At 52.7% G+C, this 20,032-nt stretch overlaps 1 protein-coding gene across 3 annotated transcripts in view; it reads left to right on the top strand.

Moving 5' to 3' along the window:
• CD276 (CD276 molecule) overlaps positions 1-15,323 on the top strand; it is a 30,803-nt gene extending 15,480 nt beyond the window's left edge. For 2 of the 3 annotated variants that reach the window (XM_055277843.2, XM_063640159.1), the window contains exons 3-10: positions 2,745-3,083; positions 3,262-3,576; positions 4,145-4,483; positions 4,662-4,958; positions 8,823-8,957; positions 10,468-10,509; positions 11,955-11,990; positions 13,749-15,323. In XM_055277843.2, the coding sequence (XP_055133818.2) occupies positions 2,745-3,083; positions 3,262-3,576; positions 4,145-4,483; positions 4,662-4,958; positions 8,823-8,957; positions 10,468-10,509; positions 11,955-11,990; positions 13,749-13,771 (1,526 nt within the window). In that variant the 3' untranslated portion in view covers positions 13,772-15,323. The remainder of the gene's footprint in view (positions 1-2,744; positions 3,084-3,261; positions 3,577-4,144; positions 4,484-4,661; positions 4,959-8,822; positions 8,958-10,467; positions 10,510-11,954; positions 11,991-13,748) is intronic. The other variant, XM_063640160.1, reaches the window with a different exon arrangement.
• Positions 15,324-20,032: the final 4,709 nt, after the last annotated feature.

Raw genomic sequence — 20,032 nt, 5'->3', positions numbered from 1 at the left:
TTCTTAGCCTCCATTTCCTTGTCTGTAAAATGGGAACGTGAGTGCTAAATGAGATCGTGCTATTTCTTGAATATACTGTGTGTGCCCCCTCCCAGGACCTTTCCACTCGCTCTTTCCTGTGCCTGGAACTTTCTGCCCCTAAACATCTGCATGACTGGATCCCATATTTTGTTGAGGTCTTTGCTCAATGTCACCTCCTCGCAAGGCTCTCCTGGCTCCCTTGTATAAAATAGCACACCTCCGCTCCTCCCTCCCTATCCCTGGCCTCCCTGCGTTATTCTGCCTAGATTCGCCGCCATCTGGCGTTTGCTTGCTTCCTCCCTGTTCAAAGAGCAAGGTCCATCTTAGGGCCGGGGCGGCTGCTGCATAGTAGGTGCCCAATAACTGTGTAGAATAAACGATGTGACTCTCCCCACACGGTGCTTGGCACACAGGAAGCACTCAATAATAATAGCTACTTTAATAACAATATCCTCATCACCTTTCAAATTCTCATCAGCATCTCTGCTCTGAGACGGCTTCCTCCGTGGGGAAGACAAAGCTGAGTGTCTGGCGCCATCTTGTGGCCTTAAAGAAGTGGTGCCTGTCTCTACCCACGGCTGCTCTGATTTCTCTAGAGCAAGAAAGGGTTTTTTGTCTGGGTGACTTATCAGGTTTCATTCCCCCAAATGCCCCCTCCAAGGGGCACCCTGGTTCGACTGACAGGGCATGAGAACTGGCCTGGGGCACCAGGGGTTTCAGCAAGAGATCCAAGGCTAGCTTAAGAACTTTGGAGATCTCTAGGTACTGCAAAGATTATGACACTGAGTATGACTCACAATAAAAATAATAACCATAAAGTCAATGTTATTTTTCTAAATGCAAGAAACCTTTAATGAGTGCTGTATTCAATTTGCGTTGTTTCAAGGCTGATCTTCACGCATTTTGAGTGTGCCTGCTTTGCTAGTGCTCGAAGCACACAATCTAACCATTACCAGAGAACGGTAGTGCCAGGGTGGGGGGCTTGCTTCCCCAAAAGAAAGGCTATCAGGACCCCTGCCTAACTATCCAGTGCTCTAGAAGAAGAGCTAGTATGAAAACAGAGGTGACTGGGTGGGGAGGCTGCGGGGTAACTCCACAGGATAGAGGGCAGGGATGGGATCAGGGGACCCTGCCCAGGGGCTTTTCGCTGGAGGCTCTGGCTCTGGACATGACCTGGCCCTGTCTCTGGAAGTAGAGTTGACTCTGGATAGCTGGGATACCTGTTCCTGCTTTCCTCCTCCTCCTTCTCCTTCCCTTCCCCCTCCTCCTCCCCCTCCTCTTCCTCCCCCCTCCTGCCCCTCCTGCCCCTCCTTCCCTTCCTCCCCTTCCTCCTCCTCCTACTCCCTTTTTTTTTTTTTTTTTGAGATGGGGTCTTGCTCTGTTGCCAAGGATGGAGTGCAGTGGCGCGATCTCAGCTCACTGCAACCTCTGCCTCCCAGGTTCAAGTGATTCTCCTGCCTCAGCCTCCCGAGTAGCTGGGATTGCAGGTGTGCGCCACCACCCCTGGCTATTTTTTTGTATTTTTTATTAGAGATTGGGTTTCACCATATCTGCCAAGCTGGTCTCGAACTCCTGACCTCATGTGATCCACCTGCCTCGGCCTTCCGCGCCGGGCCTTTTCCCCTCACTTCTAACTCATCGGCAAGTCCTGTTGATTCTCCCTCCTAAATAAACCTTGAATCTGCCCCCCTCTCTTCCTCTCTACTGCCACCCTTTGAAGCCACACCACCCTCACCTCTTACAGGGACAGCTGAGACAGCCCCTAACTGGCCTCCCCCTTGCCCTGCCACAGTCCGGTCTCCACAGAGGAGCTAGAGTGAGTTTTAAGCATTGCCACTCAGATTATGCATGATTAAAACACTCCCCAATGATTCCATTACTCATAGAAAAACTTAGATTCCTCACTGGTCTCTTCAAGTCATCTTTGGTCTGGTGGTACATGCCCTCCCATCAGATGTGTCTGCCACACTGGACACTCCCTGATATTTTCACACAGCAAGGCCAGTCTTGCCTCAGGGCCTTCCACCTGCTGTTTCCTCTACGGGGTTCTCTGTGTGTCAGCTCTTTTTCATTCCCTGTAAATTTCAGCTTAATTGCTTTAAAAAGCATGTGCCTCACCACCATATTTAAAGGTACGGATATTCTTTCTTGTATAAAAACAAATCGTATTTCTTTAGGGAAAGGAAAAAAAAGAAAAAAGAAAAAAGAAAAAGCACTTGTGATTCTCTCTCCTCCAGAGAAAACCACTATTGACATTTTTGGTGGATACTTTTTTGGACTCCCCAATTTATAAAATTACTTACGCTCATGGGGAAATGCACATGGCACAGGCAGGTGTAAAGTACCTGCTAGATTTTTGAAAAGCTCTTGCTTTACTTACTAACCTGCTGGCACCTTTTCTTCACATACCTTAGTCACATGCTGATGAGAATCTGTGTGCTCGTTTGTCCCTCTCTCCCATTAAAATGTAAGTTCTGTGGGGATGTAACCTTAGTATTGCTCTCTGTTGCATTCTGACTCTTATGCTTGGCACCTGTAGGTGCTGACTATATTCTCGACTGAATGAGGTCCTAAGACAATAAATTACTTTGGGTCTCAGGCCTAAAAGGAGTGGTGGACAGGGCCTGGGGTTAGCGGGGGCAAGGAGTGGGACTAGGGAGGCCCAGAGAGTTCCCACCCCTCCTCAGTCCCCCTTATATGTTCCCCACTCCCCCTGCCCCCAGGAGCCCTGGAGGTCCAGGTCCCTGAAGACCCAGTGGTGGCACTGGTGGGCGCCGATGCCACCCTGCGCTGCTCCTTCTCCCCCGAGCCTGGCTTCAGCCTGGCACAGCTCAACCTCATCTGGCAGCTGACAGATACCAAACAGCTGGTGCACAGCTTTGCCGAGGGCCAGGACCAGGGCAGCGCCTATGCCAACCGCACGGCCCTCTTCCCGGACCTGCTGGCACAGGGCAACGCATCCCTGAGGCTGCAGCGCGTGCGTGTGGCAGACGAGGGCAGCTTCACCTGCTTCGTGAGCATCCGGGACTTCGGCAGCGCTGCAGTCAGCCTGCAGGTGGCCGGTGAGCACCGGGAGGGGGACACCTTCCCCTTAGTTCACCCTCCATTCCCCCTGCAGCCCACCCGCTGCTGCACCACTGCTCCCAGAACCCAAGTGCTGATTCCTGTACTCAGCCCCATGCATCCTTTTCATCCTCTGCCATTGCCCTGCCCTTGACCCCTGCCCTGTGTCACCTCCAGCTCCCTACTCGAAGCCCAGCATGACCCTGGAGCCCAACAAGGACCTGCGGCCTGGGGACACGGTGACCATCACGTGCTCCAGCTACCGAGGCTACCCTGAGGCTGAGGTGTTCTGGCAGGATGGGCAGGGTGCGCCCCTTACTGGCAACGTGACCACGTCGCAGATGGCCAACGAGCAGGGCTTGTTTGACGTGCACAGCGTCCTGCGGGTGGTGCTGGGTGCGAATGGCACCTACAGCTGCCTGGTGCGCAACCCCGTGCTGCAGCAGGACGCGCACGGCTCCATCACCATCACACCCCAGAGAAGCCCCACAGGTTTCTTTGCTTAAATGTCCCCTTGGGGGAGGGGGGTTCTGCTTCTGTCAGCAGGGGTTGGGAGCTCCGAATCTGGCCCCACCTTCAATCTCCCAGAACAGAGAGTTGCCTTCTAATGATAGGGAGAAAGATAACGGGGAGGTGGGGGTGTTCACTGGATGGGGTTGGGGGCGGAGCAATCACAGGCCTTCTTGGCTCTCCTGACTTAGAGGCTCTGGAAGCCTCTGGGAAGAATGGAGCCACATCTGGTTCAGCAGAGGGGTGGGAGAAGGAAAGGAGTCCTGATGGCAGGATTCACCAGGGCTGAAGCCAGTGAGAGTCACCTGCCCCAGGCCTGGCCCTGGGATTGATCTGGTCAGGCCAAGACCCACCTGCTGTGATTGTTCTCAGAGGATTGAGGAGACTCCATATCTGAGAGTCCTCAGGCTTAATCTGCTTTTGTATCTAAGAAGAAAATAGGAAGATGGAACGGGGTCTGGGAGTTGATGGGGGAAGAGATTGGAGGACTCGGGTGTTAGCCTGGGGAGTCCCACTTCTCACCACCCTGCCCCTCTGCCCCCGCCCCCAGGAGCCGTGGAGGTCCAGGTCCCTGAGGACCCGGTGGTAGCCCTGGTGGGCACTGATGCCACCCTGCGCTGCTCCTTCTCCCCCGAGCCTGGCTTCAGCCTGGCGCAGCTCAACCTCATCTGGCAGCTGACAGACACCAAACAGCTGGTGCACAGTTTCACCGAGGGTCGGGACCAGGGCAGCGCCTATGCCAACCGCACGGCCCTCTTCCCAGACCTGCTGGCACAGGGCAACGCATCCCTGAGGCTGCAGCGCGTGCGTGTGGCAGACGAGGGCAGCTTCACCTGCTTCGTGAGCATCCGGGATTTCGGCAGCGCTGCAGTCAGCCTGCAGGTGGCCGGTGAGCACCGGGAGGGGGACACCTTCCCCTTAGTTCACCCTCCATTCCCCCTGCAGCCCACCCGCTGCTGCACCACTGCTCCCAGAACCCCAGTGCTGATTCCCGTACTCAGCCCCATGCATCCTTTTCATCCTCTGCCATTGCCCTGCCCTTGACCCCTGCCCTGTGTCACCTCCAGCTCCCTACTCGAAGCCCAGCATGACCCTGGAGCCCAACAAGGACCTGCGGCCTGGGGACACGGTGACCATCACGTGCTCCAGCTACCGAGGCTACCCTGAGGCTGAGGTGTTCTGGCAGGATGGGCAGGGTGCGCCCCTTACTGGCAACGTGACCACGTCGCAGATGGCCAACGAGCAGGGCTTGTTTGACGTGCACAGCGTCCTGCGGGTGGTGCTGGGTGCGAATGGCACCTACAGCTGCCTGGTGCGCAACCCCGTGCTGCAGCAGGATGCACATGGCTCTGTCACCATCACAGGTAGGGGCAGTTGAACAGCTGGGGAAGGACGGAGCGAGTAACTCCCTCTTTACTGGTGGAATTTCCGTAGGTTTGGGTGGCCAGAAGACTTTCAAAATCCCTTTGATAGACTTCAGGTGCTCACACTCTTCCCCACAAGTCCTTAAGGGACTCGAGCTGATAAGAACCATTTATAATGTTTGACTTCCTAAGAGTGCTTTTCGTGGCACTTATGCCTCTTATGCAGAGGACCAGGTACCTGCCCGAAATTTGGAGGCATGGGCAAGAATTCTGGGGCAGCCACAAGGCATGGCCCAGGGGACTTGGGGTGGGTGTGCTTTCCAACAGGAACTCCTCTGAGTGATAGGAAGGTATTCTGGGTCAGTGGGCGTCATCTGATTCTGAAGGCCTGAGTGACAGCTGGACCTCCCCAGTTAGTCCCCAACACCTGAGTCAGTGTCAGCTCTTCTTCCTGCAGGCTTGAGCTCCACCTAGGCAGCCGTTGGATGGGCAGGGGCTGTCTCTGCTGCCCCCGTGTGGTCAAACACCAGATAGAGGCCACTCCTTTAGTGATTCTTAGTCTCTGGTTTCCAGGTCCTAGCCTGGTGGGCACCTCTTGTGCATGAGGGTGTGAAGAGGGTTGAGGTCAAGAGCCGCAGTCTCCATCTGCGTTTGGCCCTGAGAGGCCTCTGGTCAGTCACTTCCTGGGCCGAAGTGCTCAGTCTGGCTCTTCAGTATCTCTCCCTGGGCCAACTGAGCTTTCCCAGGGACCTCATCCTGGTGCACAGTGAGGTCAGGACAGCAGGTTTTGTCTGTCTGGTTCTCCTCTTGTCTTCTGATGACTTCCACCTGCCCCCCAGCCCATCCAAGTTCTGATCTCACCCCCGGTTTCCAGGTCTGCACGCACCTCAGGACTCAGTGACTTATTCCTGTCCTCTCCCTCTTGAGCCCTATGTGGTCCCCACTTCTGACAAGCTCCGAGCCAGGGCCCATCACATCGTCTGCTTGGAGTTCAGGCTCACTCCTCCTTCTCTCTTAGGTGTTTCCTTCTGGCAAGGTTGTGCTCCTTCTGCCCACCCCTTCCCCAAGATGGAAAACACTCCCTTCCTGTGCTCTGCAGGAGAGAGTGGCTGCCCTGAACTCTTGAGTGTTCTGAGACATGTCCTTGACCTTTGAGAGAATAGCATGTGGTCTGGTGGTGAAAATGCTGTTCACAGGAGAATAGAAGAAATAGAAGATAGAGTGATCTTGGCAGAGGATATGAAGCTTTCAGAGGTGGGAGGGTGGTAGTGAGGACACCTCCAGGGCCAAGTGGGAGCTGAGAAGGTCTTGAAGGATAAGGGGTCTTTGTGGTCATTTGCACCCTGGGCTGAGCTGGATATTTGCGATGCTGTGCAGAAAGGACTTACGAGTGTAAGTGTGATTGCAAAGAGAATGTTTATCTCACCTAAGAGAAAATTCTCTATTTTAAACTTGAGTAGCTAACATTTAAAGTGATTTCAAAAAAATTTAGGGCCGGGCATGGTGGCTCATACCTGTAATCCCAGCACTTTGGGAGGCCAAGGCGGGCAGATCACTTGAGGTCAGGAGTTCGAGACCAGCCTGGTCAGCATGGTGAAACCCTGTCTCTACTAAAAACACAAAAATTAGCTGGGCGTGGTGGCATGCACCTGTAGTCCCAGCTACTTGGGAGGCTGGGGCAAGAGAATTGCTTGAACCTGGGAGGCGGAGGTTGCAGTGAGCCGAGATAGCGTCACTGCACTCCAGCCTGGGTGACAGAGCAAGACACTGTCTCAATAAATAAATAAAATAAAAATAAAGTGATTTCATTGAGGCCATTGTTGCCAAGCACATTTCACAGATGAAGAAACTGAGGTCCACAGAGAAGGGGGAACTTTCCCAAAGTCACAGACTGGCACAGTGGTTCTCAATCTTTGGGGGTCAGACCCTTCTTTGAAAATTGGATAAATGATCAATGCAGCAGTTTGCATATAACTCTGGAGGGTTCGCTGCCTCTCTAAACTCCTCTGTGGGTCTGTAGACCTGGGCCAGCGCCCTGCAGTGAGGAGATGAGCCACGATCAGAATCCAACTTTGGCCTCTCAGCCTAATTTCCTCTCCTCCCCACCAGCCAGCCTCCTGTTTTTGTTAGAGCAGGTCTGGCCTACTTTGGAGCCCTTGGCCTGTATTTTGCTTCGGGCAGCTTTGTGTCATGTCAAACATTCTGGGATTCAGGCTTTCAGTCCTCCAGCTGGTCTCTCCCATACCTGACGAAGTTAGTGAAGTTGAGTGTGCTGTGCAGAGCCTCTCGGAGGGGGATTTATGGAGCAAGCCCTGGAGACATGGCCTGAGCCTGTCCTTTCTTGGGTGAACAGGGCAAATCTAATTTGTGTTCCAGGGACAACACCAGTTAAGGGGGAACATAGAGACCGTCTGCTTGAGTATTTCTATGGCTCTGCCCCCTCCTCTGCCACCAGAGCCCCATGATGGGATTTCCAGGGTGGTTGTTTGTTTTTTTTAATGTGTGCTCTGTGGACGGGTCCTCTTGGCCACCACATCAGCTGCTGCCCTCCTTTTCTGCATACCTCTCTTCATCACTGGGGTGATGGATCCCTCTGCTTCCAATGCACAGAGCAGCAGTTTTGCCAGCAGTGCCTATTGAAGGTGACATCTGCAGATCCCTGCACGAGGTGCATCTATGCTGGGGTCTCTGCTGCCAAAGGGTCCATAGCACTGTGCACTGCACTGACAGGGTCTTCTGCAGAAGCTGCTGAGGCCCTGCGCACGCATCGTCTCCAGAGAGCAAAGGAAAGCACACTGTCTTTTGTCAGACTTCCTCTCAAGACCTCTGCCCAGGACCCAGCTGGGTGCAGGGGCTGGGCTGGAGGATGGTGTGTAAGATGGAGCCACACAGGCTGTGCTCAGAACAGCTCCTGGCCCTACCCAGCTTTGGGTCTTCAACTTCATCCCTCTTGACATGAGAGCTCTGAGAGGAGGGGCCTCAGTGTTTCATGTAAATATCCCCCGGCAAGGCCCCTGCAGACCTACCTGACTCCTTGGGGAAACTCTGAGCCCTCACTCCAGCCCCCTCAGTGACCTCATCTGTATGTAGGACTCAGCAAACATTTTCTGTAAATGGCCAGGGAGTAAATGTTTTTAGGCATCGTGGGCCACACACCATCTCTGTTGCTGCTGCTTCTCCTTCTGTTCCTCCTCCGCCTTCCCCCATCTTTTTTTGGTAACCCTTTACAAATGTAAAAACCATCACTAGTTTGTGGACTGTACAAAAACAGGCCACAAGCCAGCTTTGGCCCATGGGCTGTAGTTTGCTGCCTTCTGATCCATAGAATGGGAGATGTCACCAGGTGGGGCTGGAGCAGTCAAAAGAGGGCCTCTGGAGGAGGTGAATATTGAGCTAGGTAGAGAGTTTGGGAAACTGATAGCAATAGTGCAGAGGTTGGAAGGAGCCAGTTACTTCTGGAGAGAATGGTTAGGACACCAGTTTGGCTGGAGCTGAGGCTCCTACGGTTGAATTAGAAAAGTTAGGGGAGGGTAAGCAGCAGCCAGCTTATAGAGGTCCTTGAATCAGGCTTGAAGCTTAAAGCATTATTCTAAAGTCACTAGGGAGCCATAGAAGGTACTTGAGCATCATTCAACCACAGACTCTTCAACCCTTCCCAGTTGAGGCATGTCCACATCAGCCAGGGTTGTATCAGGGTTTGGGGAGTGTATGGCGAAGGGACTGTGGGAGCTTAAGTGAGCTTTATTCATAGTATTAGGGCCCAGTGAAGGTGGGAGCCCCTGTTCACACTTGTTGCCAATGGTGCTGTCCTCCAGGACATGGGACCAGGCATGACAGTCTCACTGTTCCAACTTTTCCTCTCAGGGCAGCCTATGACATTCCCCCCGGAGGCCCTGTGGGTGACTGTGGGGCTCTCTGTCTGTCTCGTTGCACTGCTGGTGGCCCTGGCTTTCGTGTGCTGGAGAAAGATCAAACAGAGCTGTGAGGAGGAGAATGCAGGTGAGTATGTGTGTGTGTGTGTGTGCATGTGCGTGCACACTTATGTGTCTTGGGGTATGTTGCTGTGTCTTTGGTGTCAATAGTGTCACTTTCTAGTGACAGAATGAGTGTGAGTGTGCAAATGGGGCTGGATTTGTCTGTGTGTGACCTTGAGTCTATGTCTTGTGTGTGTGAACAAGCGTGAGCCTGTCTGTCCATGTGCAGATACCACAGGATGAATGTGGATGAGTGTGACTGGAAGGTGGTGGGAGTGTAAGGCCAACTGCTACAAAGGGATGAGTGTGTGCAAACAAGTGTGCCTGTGAAAGTAAGTCAGTCACGTGTGTGTGTAAGAGAGCAGGCCAGAGCATGGAAGCTGTGCGGCACAAATGTAGGCACGCCAGGGGCGTGCATGACACTGGGGGGGAACGTGCCTGCCTCAGAGTGAGTGAGTCTGAAGCAGCTGCCATTGGTGGGGCTGAGGGTCAGCCCGAGCTGGCATTGGTGACTGGTAAGTGGGTGTGACGACATTGGTGGGTGGTGAGTTGACCCTGGTGGGTAAACAGATGCATGAGAGTAGATGGGTAGTCAGAGGCTGGGGATGGCTGGAGGTCAGGAAGGAGAGGGAAGAAGAGAGTGGTCAGTTGGCAGGTAGGTGAGTACTTGTGACGTGGACAGGTGGAAGGATGAGCAGGTGGACGGCTGGTTGGTTACATGTGTTGGAGGTTGATGGTTGGCAGGGCTACTGAGCGAGCGGATGGGTGAGGTGATGGGTGGGTGGGCTAGTGGAGGGTAGGTGGATGGTCTTTGGCCGGGTGTGTGGTGGGGGCTCCAGGCTGGGTGGATGGTCCTTGACTGGGTGAGTGGTGCGCTTCAGGCTGGGTGGATGGTCTTTGGCTGGGTGAGTGGTGGGCTCCAGGCTGGGTGGATGGTCTTTGGCTGGGTGAGTGGTGGGCTCCAGGCTGGGTAGTTTTTGGCTGGGTGAGTGGGGGGCTCCAGGCTGGGTAGTCTTTGGCTGGGTGAGTGGGGGGCTCCAGGCTGGGTAGTCTTTGGCTGGGTGAGTGGTGGGGGCGCCAGGCTGGGTAGTTTTTGGCTGGGTGAGTGGTGGGGGCGCCAGGCTGGGTAGTTTTTGGCTGGGTGAGTGGTGGGGGCGCCAGGCTGGGTAGTTTTTGGCTGGGTGAGTGGTGGGGGCGCCAGGCTGGGTAGTCTTTGGCTGGGTGAGTGGTGCGCTTCAGGCTGGGTGGATGGTCTTTGGCTGGGTGAGTGGTGCGCTTCAGGCTGGGTGGATGGTCTTTGGCTGGGTGAGTGGTGGGGGGCTCCAGGCTGGGAGCCTCTTCATATTGTCACAGGCTCGACTCTGCTGTGCTCTGCTCTCCGGCTCTAACCAGTGTCTAGCATTTGGACCACAGGTCAGGCCCACTCACCAGTCAGGCCCTGTTCACCAGCTTCCTGCACTCTCAGGTGGGAAAGCGCTGGCATGAAAATGGGCTTGCGAAAGATTTTTGTTTATTCTGAGTTCTTGCCTTTGCAGGAGCTGAGGACCAGGACGGGGAGGGAGAAGGATCCAAGACAGGTGAGTCTGAACTTGGAGCTGACCCTCTTGGCTGGGAGAGGGACATATGGGAAAGGAGAGAGGACTCTAGGATCTGGAGGGGCCAGATTTGCTGTAAGGTTTGAATGAAATGTGTTCTCTGGACTCAGGCCTCCCCACCCCGGTGAGTCTGCTCTTTGCCCAGAGTTAGGCAGGAGGTGGATCACCCAGTTCCCTCCCAGGTGTGGCTTCATTTCTCCTGCCAACCTTTACCCATCTGCCAGGGCCGATTCCACCTGATTGGCCCCACACTGTGGAGTCTGCTGGCTTCCTAGGGGTGGGAGATCGGGCAGTCTGGGTTTAAGTTCCTGCTCCATCTCAGGTAACCAGAGTGGCCTTGAGCAAGATGCTTTGCCTCTCTGGCTTCAGTTTCCTCTTATGTAAAATGAGGATAATCACGGATTCATAGGTTGTTTGAATTATTAATTAATTTAATTAATTGAGATAATGTATATAAAGGACCTAGCATCATATCTAGTGCCAAGTGCTTAATACTCTGGAGTCCTATTACTATTAGGCAAACAGCTTAAGACAATACTGTTCTAGTTACAGACTGTGTAGCTTTGGGCAAGGTGCCTTGCTCCTCTGGGCATCAGTTTCCCATCTGTAAAATGTCATCCTGACCCTGCCCTGATGGCACCAGAGGGCTGTTTTGAAGCTCTCTCAGGTGACTGGAGAGGGAGGTACTTGCAAAGGACATACGAGCATGGCACAGTAAGCCGGGGGCCCAGCTTGGGTGGGTGCCAAGGCACTGGTGCCCATGGCCAACTCCCAGGGGATCCTCGGCTGGGAGAGGCAGGTTTCTGCTGAGCCATTTGGGATGGTTCCAGTTAATGCCAGTTCCCTCCCCACCCCCGCAGAAGGAAAGGCAGGAGATTGACACTTGGGGACTGCTATAAATTATGCCAATTAATTCTTTGCCTGTTGGTGCCCAGTGTGGCAGGCATAGAGACAGCTCTGGGATCAGACCTCATTTTTCATGCTCAGAGGCAGATGTAGTTGGCAGAAGGGAGGGAGTGGGGAGAAGAGTGTGGGTGACAGAGTTGGTCAGTCTCATTCCACATGGTCCCAGGCCCACCTACAAATCTGCCAGCCTCCTTTAGCTTCTCACATCACCCTGTGTGTACAGTGGGCTCAGGGCACTTCCGCATCTCCAGCTGGAGGTGGAGGGCTCAAGGGTTGTCCCATTCTATAGATGCAGAAAACTAAGGCCTAGAGAGGAGAATGACAAGCCACAGAGCGGAACTGGGACCTGGGACTGGGGCTTGGGACAGCAGCCTAGGGCCTCTTCCCTTGTGCTATGAAGTGGTCCCACTCTGCTGACTTCTCCCGCCCTTTCCAGCCCTCACTCCTCCCTCTGCCTGACTCCCTACCCCACCACTTCCCACGGTTCCTCCCTCACTGTGTGCGCCTTCCTTTTTTTACAGCCCTGCAGCCTCTGAAACACTCTGACAGCAAAGAAGGTAAAGACACCTGGGCTTGAGATTGTGTCTGTGTATGCACACATCTGTGTGTGAGAGGCTGAGAGGGTGGGTAGGCATCATCCTTTCCCTAGTGACCTGAGGCCCCCTCTGCAGAAGAGCAGCCTCAACTTCCCCCTGGTGAGATGGCAGAGGGCTGAGTAACCAAGGTCCCAGCTGCTCTAATGGGACCCACATATGACAGAGGCTTAACCAGGACAGGAGTTTATTTCTCCTTCCTGTGATAGTGTGAGCATAGGTAATCGTAAAACCACGGATGACCTGGAGCCAGGTTCCACTTACCTGGATTCTGCCCTCTTCAATTTCAAGCTTTACTCCTAGGTCTAAGAGGCTGTTGGAGCTCCCACACCCTCTCCAGAGCCAAGAGGGAGAGAAAGGAAGGATATGTTTCCTTCTAGAGCTTGACTGGAAGTAGCCTGCATCACTTCTGCTTACATCCCGTTGGTCAGAACCCAGGCATATGAGCCCTAACTCAGGGGAGGCTAGAAGAGTGTTCAGCTGGGTAGCCATGTCCCTGGTGCACAGTGAGTGGTTAGTAAATGTCCATAGTCATTATTAGGCCTATTGTTATAATGTCAGTGATGACATTTGGAAATGTAGGAGATAAGTCATTTCCTTCCTGTTGTTCAGAATCAAATAACCATAGAAGAGCTGGGCAGATGGAGATAAAAAGTGTCAGCTTAGGCCAGGCGTGGTACTTCACACCTGTAATCTCAGCACTTTGGGAGGCCGAGGTGGGTGGATCACTTGAGGTCAGGAGTTTGAGACCAGCCTGGCCAACATGGTGAAACCCCGTCTCTACTAAAAATACAAAAATTAGCTGGGTGTGGTGGTGCATGCCTATAATCCCAGCTACTTGGGAGGCTGAGGCGGGAGAATCACTTGAACCTGGGAGGCAGAGGTTGCAGTGAACCGAGATTGCACCTGTGCACTCCAGCCTGGGCGACAGAGATTCCATCTCAAAAAAAAAAAAAAAAAAAAAGGTCAGCTTGATTTTGAAGAGTTACTGGAGAATGTGGCCTGGATGGGCAAACCAGTTTGCTTCCTAATCCTGCTCCTTGGTGAGGCAGCCTGCCCCCTCAGTCTCTGGCCACGCTGGACAACCACAGAGGCAGTGCCCAGATGGGGGAGCTCTTCTCCTCTCCCTAGGGACATACAGAGCCCCAAGAATGGGTGAGGGCGAGGGCAGGGGCAGGGCCCAAGCCCTTCTTCCCAAGTCTCCATTCAGCTCCAGATGCAGAGTGGGGTCTGAAAGATGAGTCTTTGGGATGGCCCTCCACATGGAGACAGGAAGCCCGAGGGAAGGAGGAGGGCCCCTGCCGTGTCACTCTCAGGGAAACCAGTGTGGAGGGGAGACTGGGAAGGCTGCCTGCTAGACGAGGGAGTTGGGCCAGGCCTTGCAGGGTGGATGGGATGGACAAACAGGAGATGAGAAGGGAAAAGTGTTGCACATAGAGGGAGAGTGGAGGGAAGTGTGTAGGGCTGTGGGCTGTGGGTACTGAGAGGGGGCTGCGTGAGGTGGTCCCCCTCAGGTGCCCCGGCGTGCCTGGCACCTGCATCTGTGTCTGGGCCTCCAGGGCAGTGGTCAGCACGGGGGCTGTCCGTTGGGCTGCTGTCTCACACACACTCCCCACTTGAAGTGTGACCAGGTGCCTGAGCTTCTGGCATGATCCCAAAAATAGAACTTCTGGCATCTAATGCTTTTCTCCTCCCTTTTTTTCTTCCCATCACCAAATGAAGATGATGGACAAGAAATAGCCTGACCATGAGGACCAGGGAGCTGCTGCCCCTCCCTACAGCTCCTACCCACTGGCTGCAATGGGGCTGCACTGTGAGCCCTGCCCCTAACAGATGCATCCTGCTCTGACAGGTGGGCTCCTTCTCCAAAGGATGCAATACACAGACCACTGTGCAGCCTTATTTCTCCAATGGACATGATTCCCAAGTCATCCTGCTGCCTTATTTCTTAAGACACAATACACAGACCACCCACAACCTTATTTCTCTAAGTCATCCTGCCTGCTGCCCTATTTCACAGTACATACATTTCTTAGGGACACAGTACACTGACCACATCACCACCCTCTTCTTCCAGTGCTTCGTGGACCATCTGGCTGTCTTTTTTTCTCCAAAAGATGCAATATTCAGACTGACTGACCCCCTGCCTTATTTCACCAAAGACACGATGCATAGTCACTCCTGGCCTTGTTTCTCCAATGGCTGTGATACATTAGTGATCATGTTCAGCCCTGCTTCCACCTGCATAGAATCTTGTCTTCTCAGACAGGGACAGTGCGGCCTCAGCATCTCCCGGAGTCTAGAAGCTGTTTCCTCTCCCCTCCTTCCTCCTCTTGCTCTAGCCCCAATACTGGCCTTTTTCCTCCCTGCCCCAGGTGAAGACAGGGCACTCTGCGCCCACCACATGCACAGCTGTGCAGAGAGACCTGCAGGTGCACGTGCTGGAACACGTGTGGTTCCCCCCTGGCCCAGCCTCCTCTGCAGTGCCCCTCTCCCCCGCCCGCCCTCCCCACGGAAGCATGTGCTGGTCACACTGGTTCTCCGGGGGTCTGTGATGGGGCCCCTGGGGGTCAGCTTCTGTCCCTCTGCCTTCCCACCTCTTTGTTCCTTTCCTTTCATGTATCCATTCAGTTGATGCTTATTGAGCAACTACAGATGTCAGCACTGTGTTAGGTGCTGGGGGCCCTGCGTGGGAAGATAAAGTTCCTCCCTCAAGGACTCCCCATCCAGCTGGGAGACGGACAACTAACTACACTGCACCCTGCGGTTTGCAGGGGGCTCCTGCCTGGCTCTCTGCCCCACACCTCCTCTGTGCTCAAGGCTTCCTGGATACCTCACCCCCATCCCACCCCTAATTCTTACCCAGAGCATGGGGTTGGGGCGGAAACCTGGAGAGAGGGACATAGTCCCTCGCCACAGCTAGAGAATCTGGTGGTGTCCAAAGTGTCTGTCCAGGTGTGGGCAGGTGGGCAGGCACCTAGGCCCTCCGGACCTTTCATAGCAGCAGAAGAGGCAGAGCCTGGGGCAGGGCCAGGAGTGCTTTGGGGACACCGAGGGGACTGCCCCCTACCCCACCATGGTGCTATTCTGGGGCTGGGGCAGTCTTTTCCTGGCTTGCCTCTGGCCAGCCCCCGGCCTCTGGTAGAGTGAGACTTCAGACGTTCTGATGCCTTCCGGATGTCATCTCTCCCTGCCCCAGGAATGGAAGATGTGAGGACTTCTAATTTAAACGTGGGACTCGGAGGGATTTTGTAAACTGGGGGTATATTTTGGGGAAAATAAATGTCTTTGTAAAAAGCTTTTTCTCTGTGAAGTGTTTGGAAGCAGGGTGGGCCCCAGGACTCAACTGGAAGGATTCTCTCCTGGATGTTGTAGTCTGGGGTAGGGAAGCCTGGCCCTCCTTATCTCACCATCCTTAAATCACTGGATCTCCAAGGCCATTTGGCTCCCGCCTTGGCTTCAGTTTCCCTCTGGGTAAAGTGAAGTTGGTTGTCCAGAAAGCCAGGCCCTTTGGTCACTGTATGGGGCTCCTCCCACTGGAAGCATCACCCAATTTCTTTGCCTCAGAAAACTCAAACCTAGGCTTGTTTAGGGCCTCTGCTAATATACCCATTTTAGAGATTGCGAAGCTGAGACCCAGTAAGAAGCTGGCACCAGGAAAAGAGTTCTGAATGCTGTTTCTGGCTGACTCAATTGGATGGGCACCAGGCCAGGGATCAGAGGGCCATTCCCAGGACATAGTTCTGCCCTATGACCCTGAGCAGGACATTTACCTTCTCTGAGCCTTGGCTTTCTTGTACAAAAAATAGCCACCTATGCACAGTGGCTCATGCCTGTAATCCCAAGACTTTGGGAGGCTGAGGTGGGAGGATCGCTTAAGGCCAGGATTTCAAGACTAGCCCGGGCAACATAGCAAGATCCTGTCTCTGCACAGAAATAAAAAATTAGCAAGGTGCAGTGGCACACACCTGTAGTCCTAGTTACTCAGGAGGCTGAGGTGGGAGGATCGCTTAAGGCCAGGATTTCAAGACTAGCCTGGGCAACATAACAAGACCTGTCTCTGCACAGAAATAAAAAAGTCACTACAGGCACACACCTGTAGTCCTATTACTCAGGAGGCTGAGGTGGGAGAATCACTTGATCTTCAGCCCAGGAGGTCAAAGTTGCAATGAGCTGTAACTGTAGCACTGCATTCTAGCCTGGGCAACAGAGCAAGACTCTGTCTCTAAAGGAAAAAAAAAAAGAAAAATAAGACTGAGGTTTTAACCACCTTCCACTTTGAAAGACTGAGAGGAGGCACACAGGCTTCCAGAGAGCCAGATTCAGGGCTATGGGAGCCTGCCTAGGATACTGCGTTCATTTGCCCCTGGATGACAGTGTCCCAGCACTGGGACAGCCTGGAGCTTTGCAGACTCTGGGCAGCAGGAGGAGTCTGTGCTGGGGGTCAGGACACTTGACTTTCAATCCTGGCTCTGCTACTAACCTGTGTCCATGTCCTTCATACCTCTGAGCCTTACTTTCCTTATCTATTAAATAGGGGTAACAAGTCATCTCCCAAAAATTATGTGGCATTCTTTACAAACTGGAGGATTTGTTATACAGTTGATGGCTCTAGGGGTGAGATTAGTCATGTTGCTTGAGGTCCTGTCATCGGTGCTCTGGGTGGGTATTAGGATTGAAGGACTTCTACCTTTGCCCCTCCAACCCACTGTGTGCCCGTGAGCTTGCTGCTTCACCACACTGGGCTTCAGTCCCTACCTGTAAGGTAGAGACAGTAATACTTCCTCTTTCAAAGCATTGTTGAGAGGGCTGGATAAAGCAGTGGGTGAGAAGACACTGCAATTAGGCCAGGTGTGGTGGCTCACGCCTGTAAGCCCAGCATTTTGGGAGGCTGAGGCGGGCAGATCACCTGAGGTCAGGAGTTCGAGACCAGCCTGGCCAACATGGTAAAACCTGTCTCTACTAAGAATACAAAAAAATTAGCCGGGTGTGGTGGCACGCGCCTGTAGTCCCAGCTACTCAGGGGGCTGAGACAGGAGAATCATTTGAGCCCAGGAGGTGGAAGTTGCAGTGAGCTGAGATTGCGCCACTGCATTCCACCTTGGGTGACAGTGAGACTCCATCTCAAAAATAAATAAAAATAAAAAGACACTGCAGACCATTAGGTGCTGGGCACATGTGAGGGGCTATTCTTTCTCTCCTGCAGTCAGGCCCACACACTTGCTCCTTAGGTGATTTTGTAGATAGAGCACAGTGACTTGGAACAAGCTGTCTGAAGCCCAGTTTTTTCATCTGTAAAACAGGCACAGGAACCCATGCTTTTTCTTTGTGACAGGGCTGGATAAGGCTCAGACATGACACTGTATCAAGTGTTCTGGGCATGGACCCAGCAGGTGTGGGACTTGCCTGGAGGCTTAGGGGTAAAGAGAGTGGCAACTAAGTCCTCTGGTGACAAGTGCCCTGGACAGCAGTATTTTTAGCTGCCCTTCCTGGGCAAAGCTCCAACTCCTGCATTTTAATGGAGAAATAATTCTCACAGTGCGACAAGCTGTAGCCTGCAGGTGTCACATCCATATTAAAGAGGGGACAGAGCGAAGTTCATTTGCCTGGCTCAAGGTGTGACCAGAATTCGTCTCCAGGACCATTTGTAACCAGGGCTTGAAGACCAATTAGTGGATCTGACCACTCACCACCCAGAAGGAGGAGACTGGGAGGAGGGGTGAAAATGGTGTGGCCAGGGCACCTGGATCATCCTGCCTCTTCTACTTGTGTGTTTGGAGCATTCTACTTACACTCGCAGACCCTGGGCAGCAGGAGGAGCCTGGGCTGGGGGTCAGGACACTTGACTTTGAATCCTGGCTCTGCTATTAGACTGGCCTCCTTCTAGACTGTTGTATCAGTCTTACACATTTACAAAAATATCATAATCAAACATTATGCAACCCTTTTTTCTGTTTTTCTTTACTCTTTTCCCAAGTCACTTCTTCTAGAGTGTACTCGTCCTATTTACTTTCTATATTGATGTGTAACATACCCCTAGTATTTACAAGATGCTAATCATCAGTGTATGACTCCATGAATTTTTACACGAATCTCTACCCATATAACCACTACCCAGATCAAGATATAGAACAGTTCCTGGATTCCAGAAAGTTCCCTAGTGTTCCTACCCAAGCAACAGCCCCACCCACTTGGCTGCTTTCACCAATTAGTTTTACTTATTCTTGAACTTCATATAAATGGAATCCTGCAGTACATGCTATTTTCTATCTAGCTTCTTGCAAAGACCTCCCTCGTTCTTTTTAAATGGCTACATAGTATCTCATAGTACTGCTGTTCTAGCCTATATTTTCCTAGTTCCTACAGTTTAAGACACAAATAATGCAGGCTTGTGCTCGAGTTTCTACAGTATGGAGCCCTGGAAGTGGGATCTCTGGATACATTTTAAGTTTTGGGAGAGTTGCCAATTGTTTCAGCTGCCTTTTTAGCCAGTCCCTGTGGCAGTAAGAATGTGCAAGTGAAGAAAACTTAGGGTGGCTGGAAAAACTGATTCTAGACAGGGCAGAGATGGTGCTTGGAATTCACATCCAGCTGGGCTCTCAGAGACTTCAGAGTGGAGCCTGATTCGGTAGTGTACAGGGCCTGCAGTCATCCCTTCCACCCACTCTGGACCACCTTGCCCGTTAGCATCTGTCACTGCCGCTGCCTCAGTTCCCAGGAGCTGTCTGTGTCCCCGGTACCCCAGTCCTGGGGAAGTGCATCTGCCTCCTAGTGGATTATGTGGGCCCAGCAATGTGTTCTGAGTGAGTGTGTGCCAGGGTTGAGCCCTGCACCCGCAGCACCGTAACTAAGGGGGGGAGGTTCTCAGCATCTTTGGGGTTTTTCTCTTTTTTAAAGAAGGTCTCACTCTGTTGCCCAGGCTGGAGTGCAGCGGTACGGTCATAGCTCACTGCAGCCTCGCCCTCCGGAGCTCATGATCTTCCTGCCTCAGTCTCCTGAGTAGCTGGGACTGCAGGTGCCTGCCACTACACCTAATTTAAATATATATATATATTTTTTTATATTTTTTATTGCAGAGACGGGATCTTGCTATGTTGCCTGGGCTGGTCTCAAACTCCTGGGTTCAATCAATCCTCCTGCCTCGGCCTCCCAAAGTGCTGGGATTACAGGCAAGAGCCACTGTGCCTGGTCAGCATCCTGTTGGATGCAGGTGGCTCAGGTTAGGTTAAATCTCTTGCACTTGTGTCAGAGAGTATTCATAACCTTTGGCACTGCCAGCTCCAGGTAATTATGGTGACACTACTTCATTACTAATGAGGCAGCTCTTTGTTAGAACAGAGAAACACCTGGGTATCATAGAGAAGTCATAACCCGGCCCTCAGACACAGGGTCTGTGACCTTTACCTCCAGCCTTTCTCCAGCATCTGAGCAGCAAAATATCCCCTGCACCTCAGCCTTCCTTAGCTAATATGATTTCTCCACCCCAACGCCCTCCTCTGGATGTGTTTCATCAGCATCCCTTGCAGATTGAGGCTCTGGCATGGATCACGATGCTTCAGCTCATGATAGATCAGCTTTCACCTCCCGCATCCAGGGCACTATGTTCCTAGTGATACAGCTCCAGATCCCATTAGTCCAGTGGTTCTCAACCCTGGCTGCCCATTAGCATCACTTTGGGAGTTGTAAATGGTGCCTGGGCTCCATCCCCAGAAGTTCTGATGCAATTTTTTGTGTTTATTGCTAAATATTTGATGTGCATATGCCAGTGGCCCTAATCTGGCTTATAAATTAATATAAAATAGGATTCAGAAGACAGCCGTGAGCAGAGACCTTTGAGACCCCACCTCTTAGATAAGCTAGCTATTCTCAGTGATCACCATATTGGACTGTGGGGTTTTTGTTTTTAATTAAGGGAAGCACACAAAATACAGGAGCAAAGAAGGTTGAGGGAAGTGATAATGTTTAGTTCGGAAAGGAGGGGGCCCTGTTCCCTGTGTTGTGGGCTG

The sequence above is a fragment of the Symphalangus syndactylus genome, chromosome 5, assembly GCF_028878055.3.
Source record: "Symphalangus syndactylus isolate Jambi chromosome 5, NHGRI_mSymSyn1-v2.1_pri, whole genome shotgun sequence".
NCBI classification, from domain to species: domain Eukaryota; kingdom Metazoa; phylum Chordata; class Mammalia; order Primates; family Hylobatidae; genus Symphalangus; species Symphalangus syndactylus.
The sequence above is the reverse complement of the archived record's forward strand: the minus strand, read 5'-3'. Positions and strand labels throughout refer to the sequence as shown.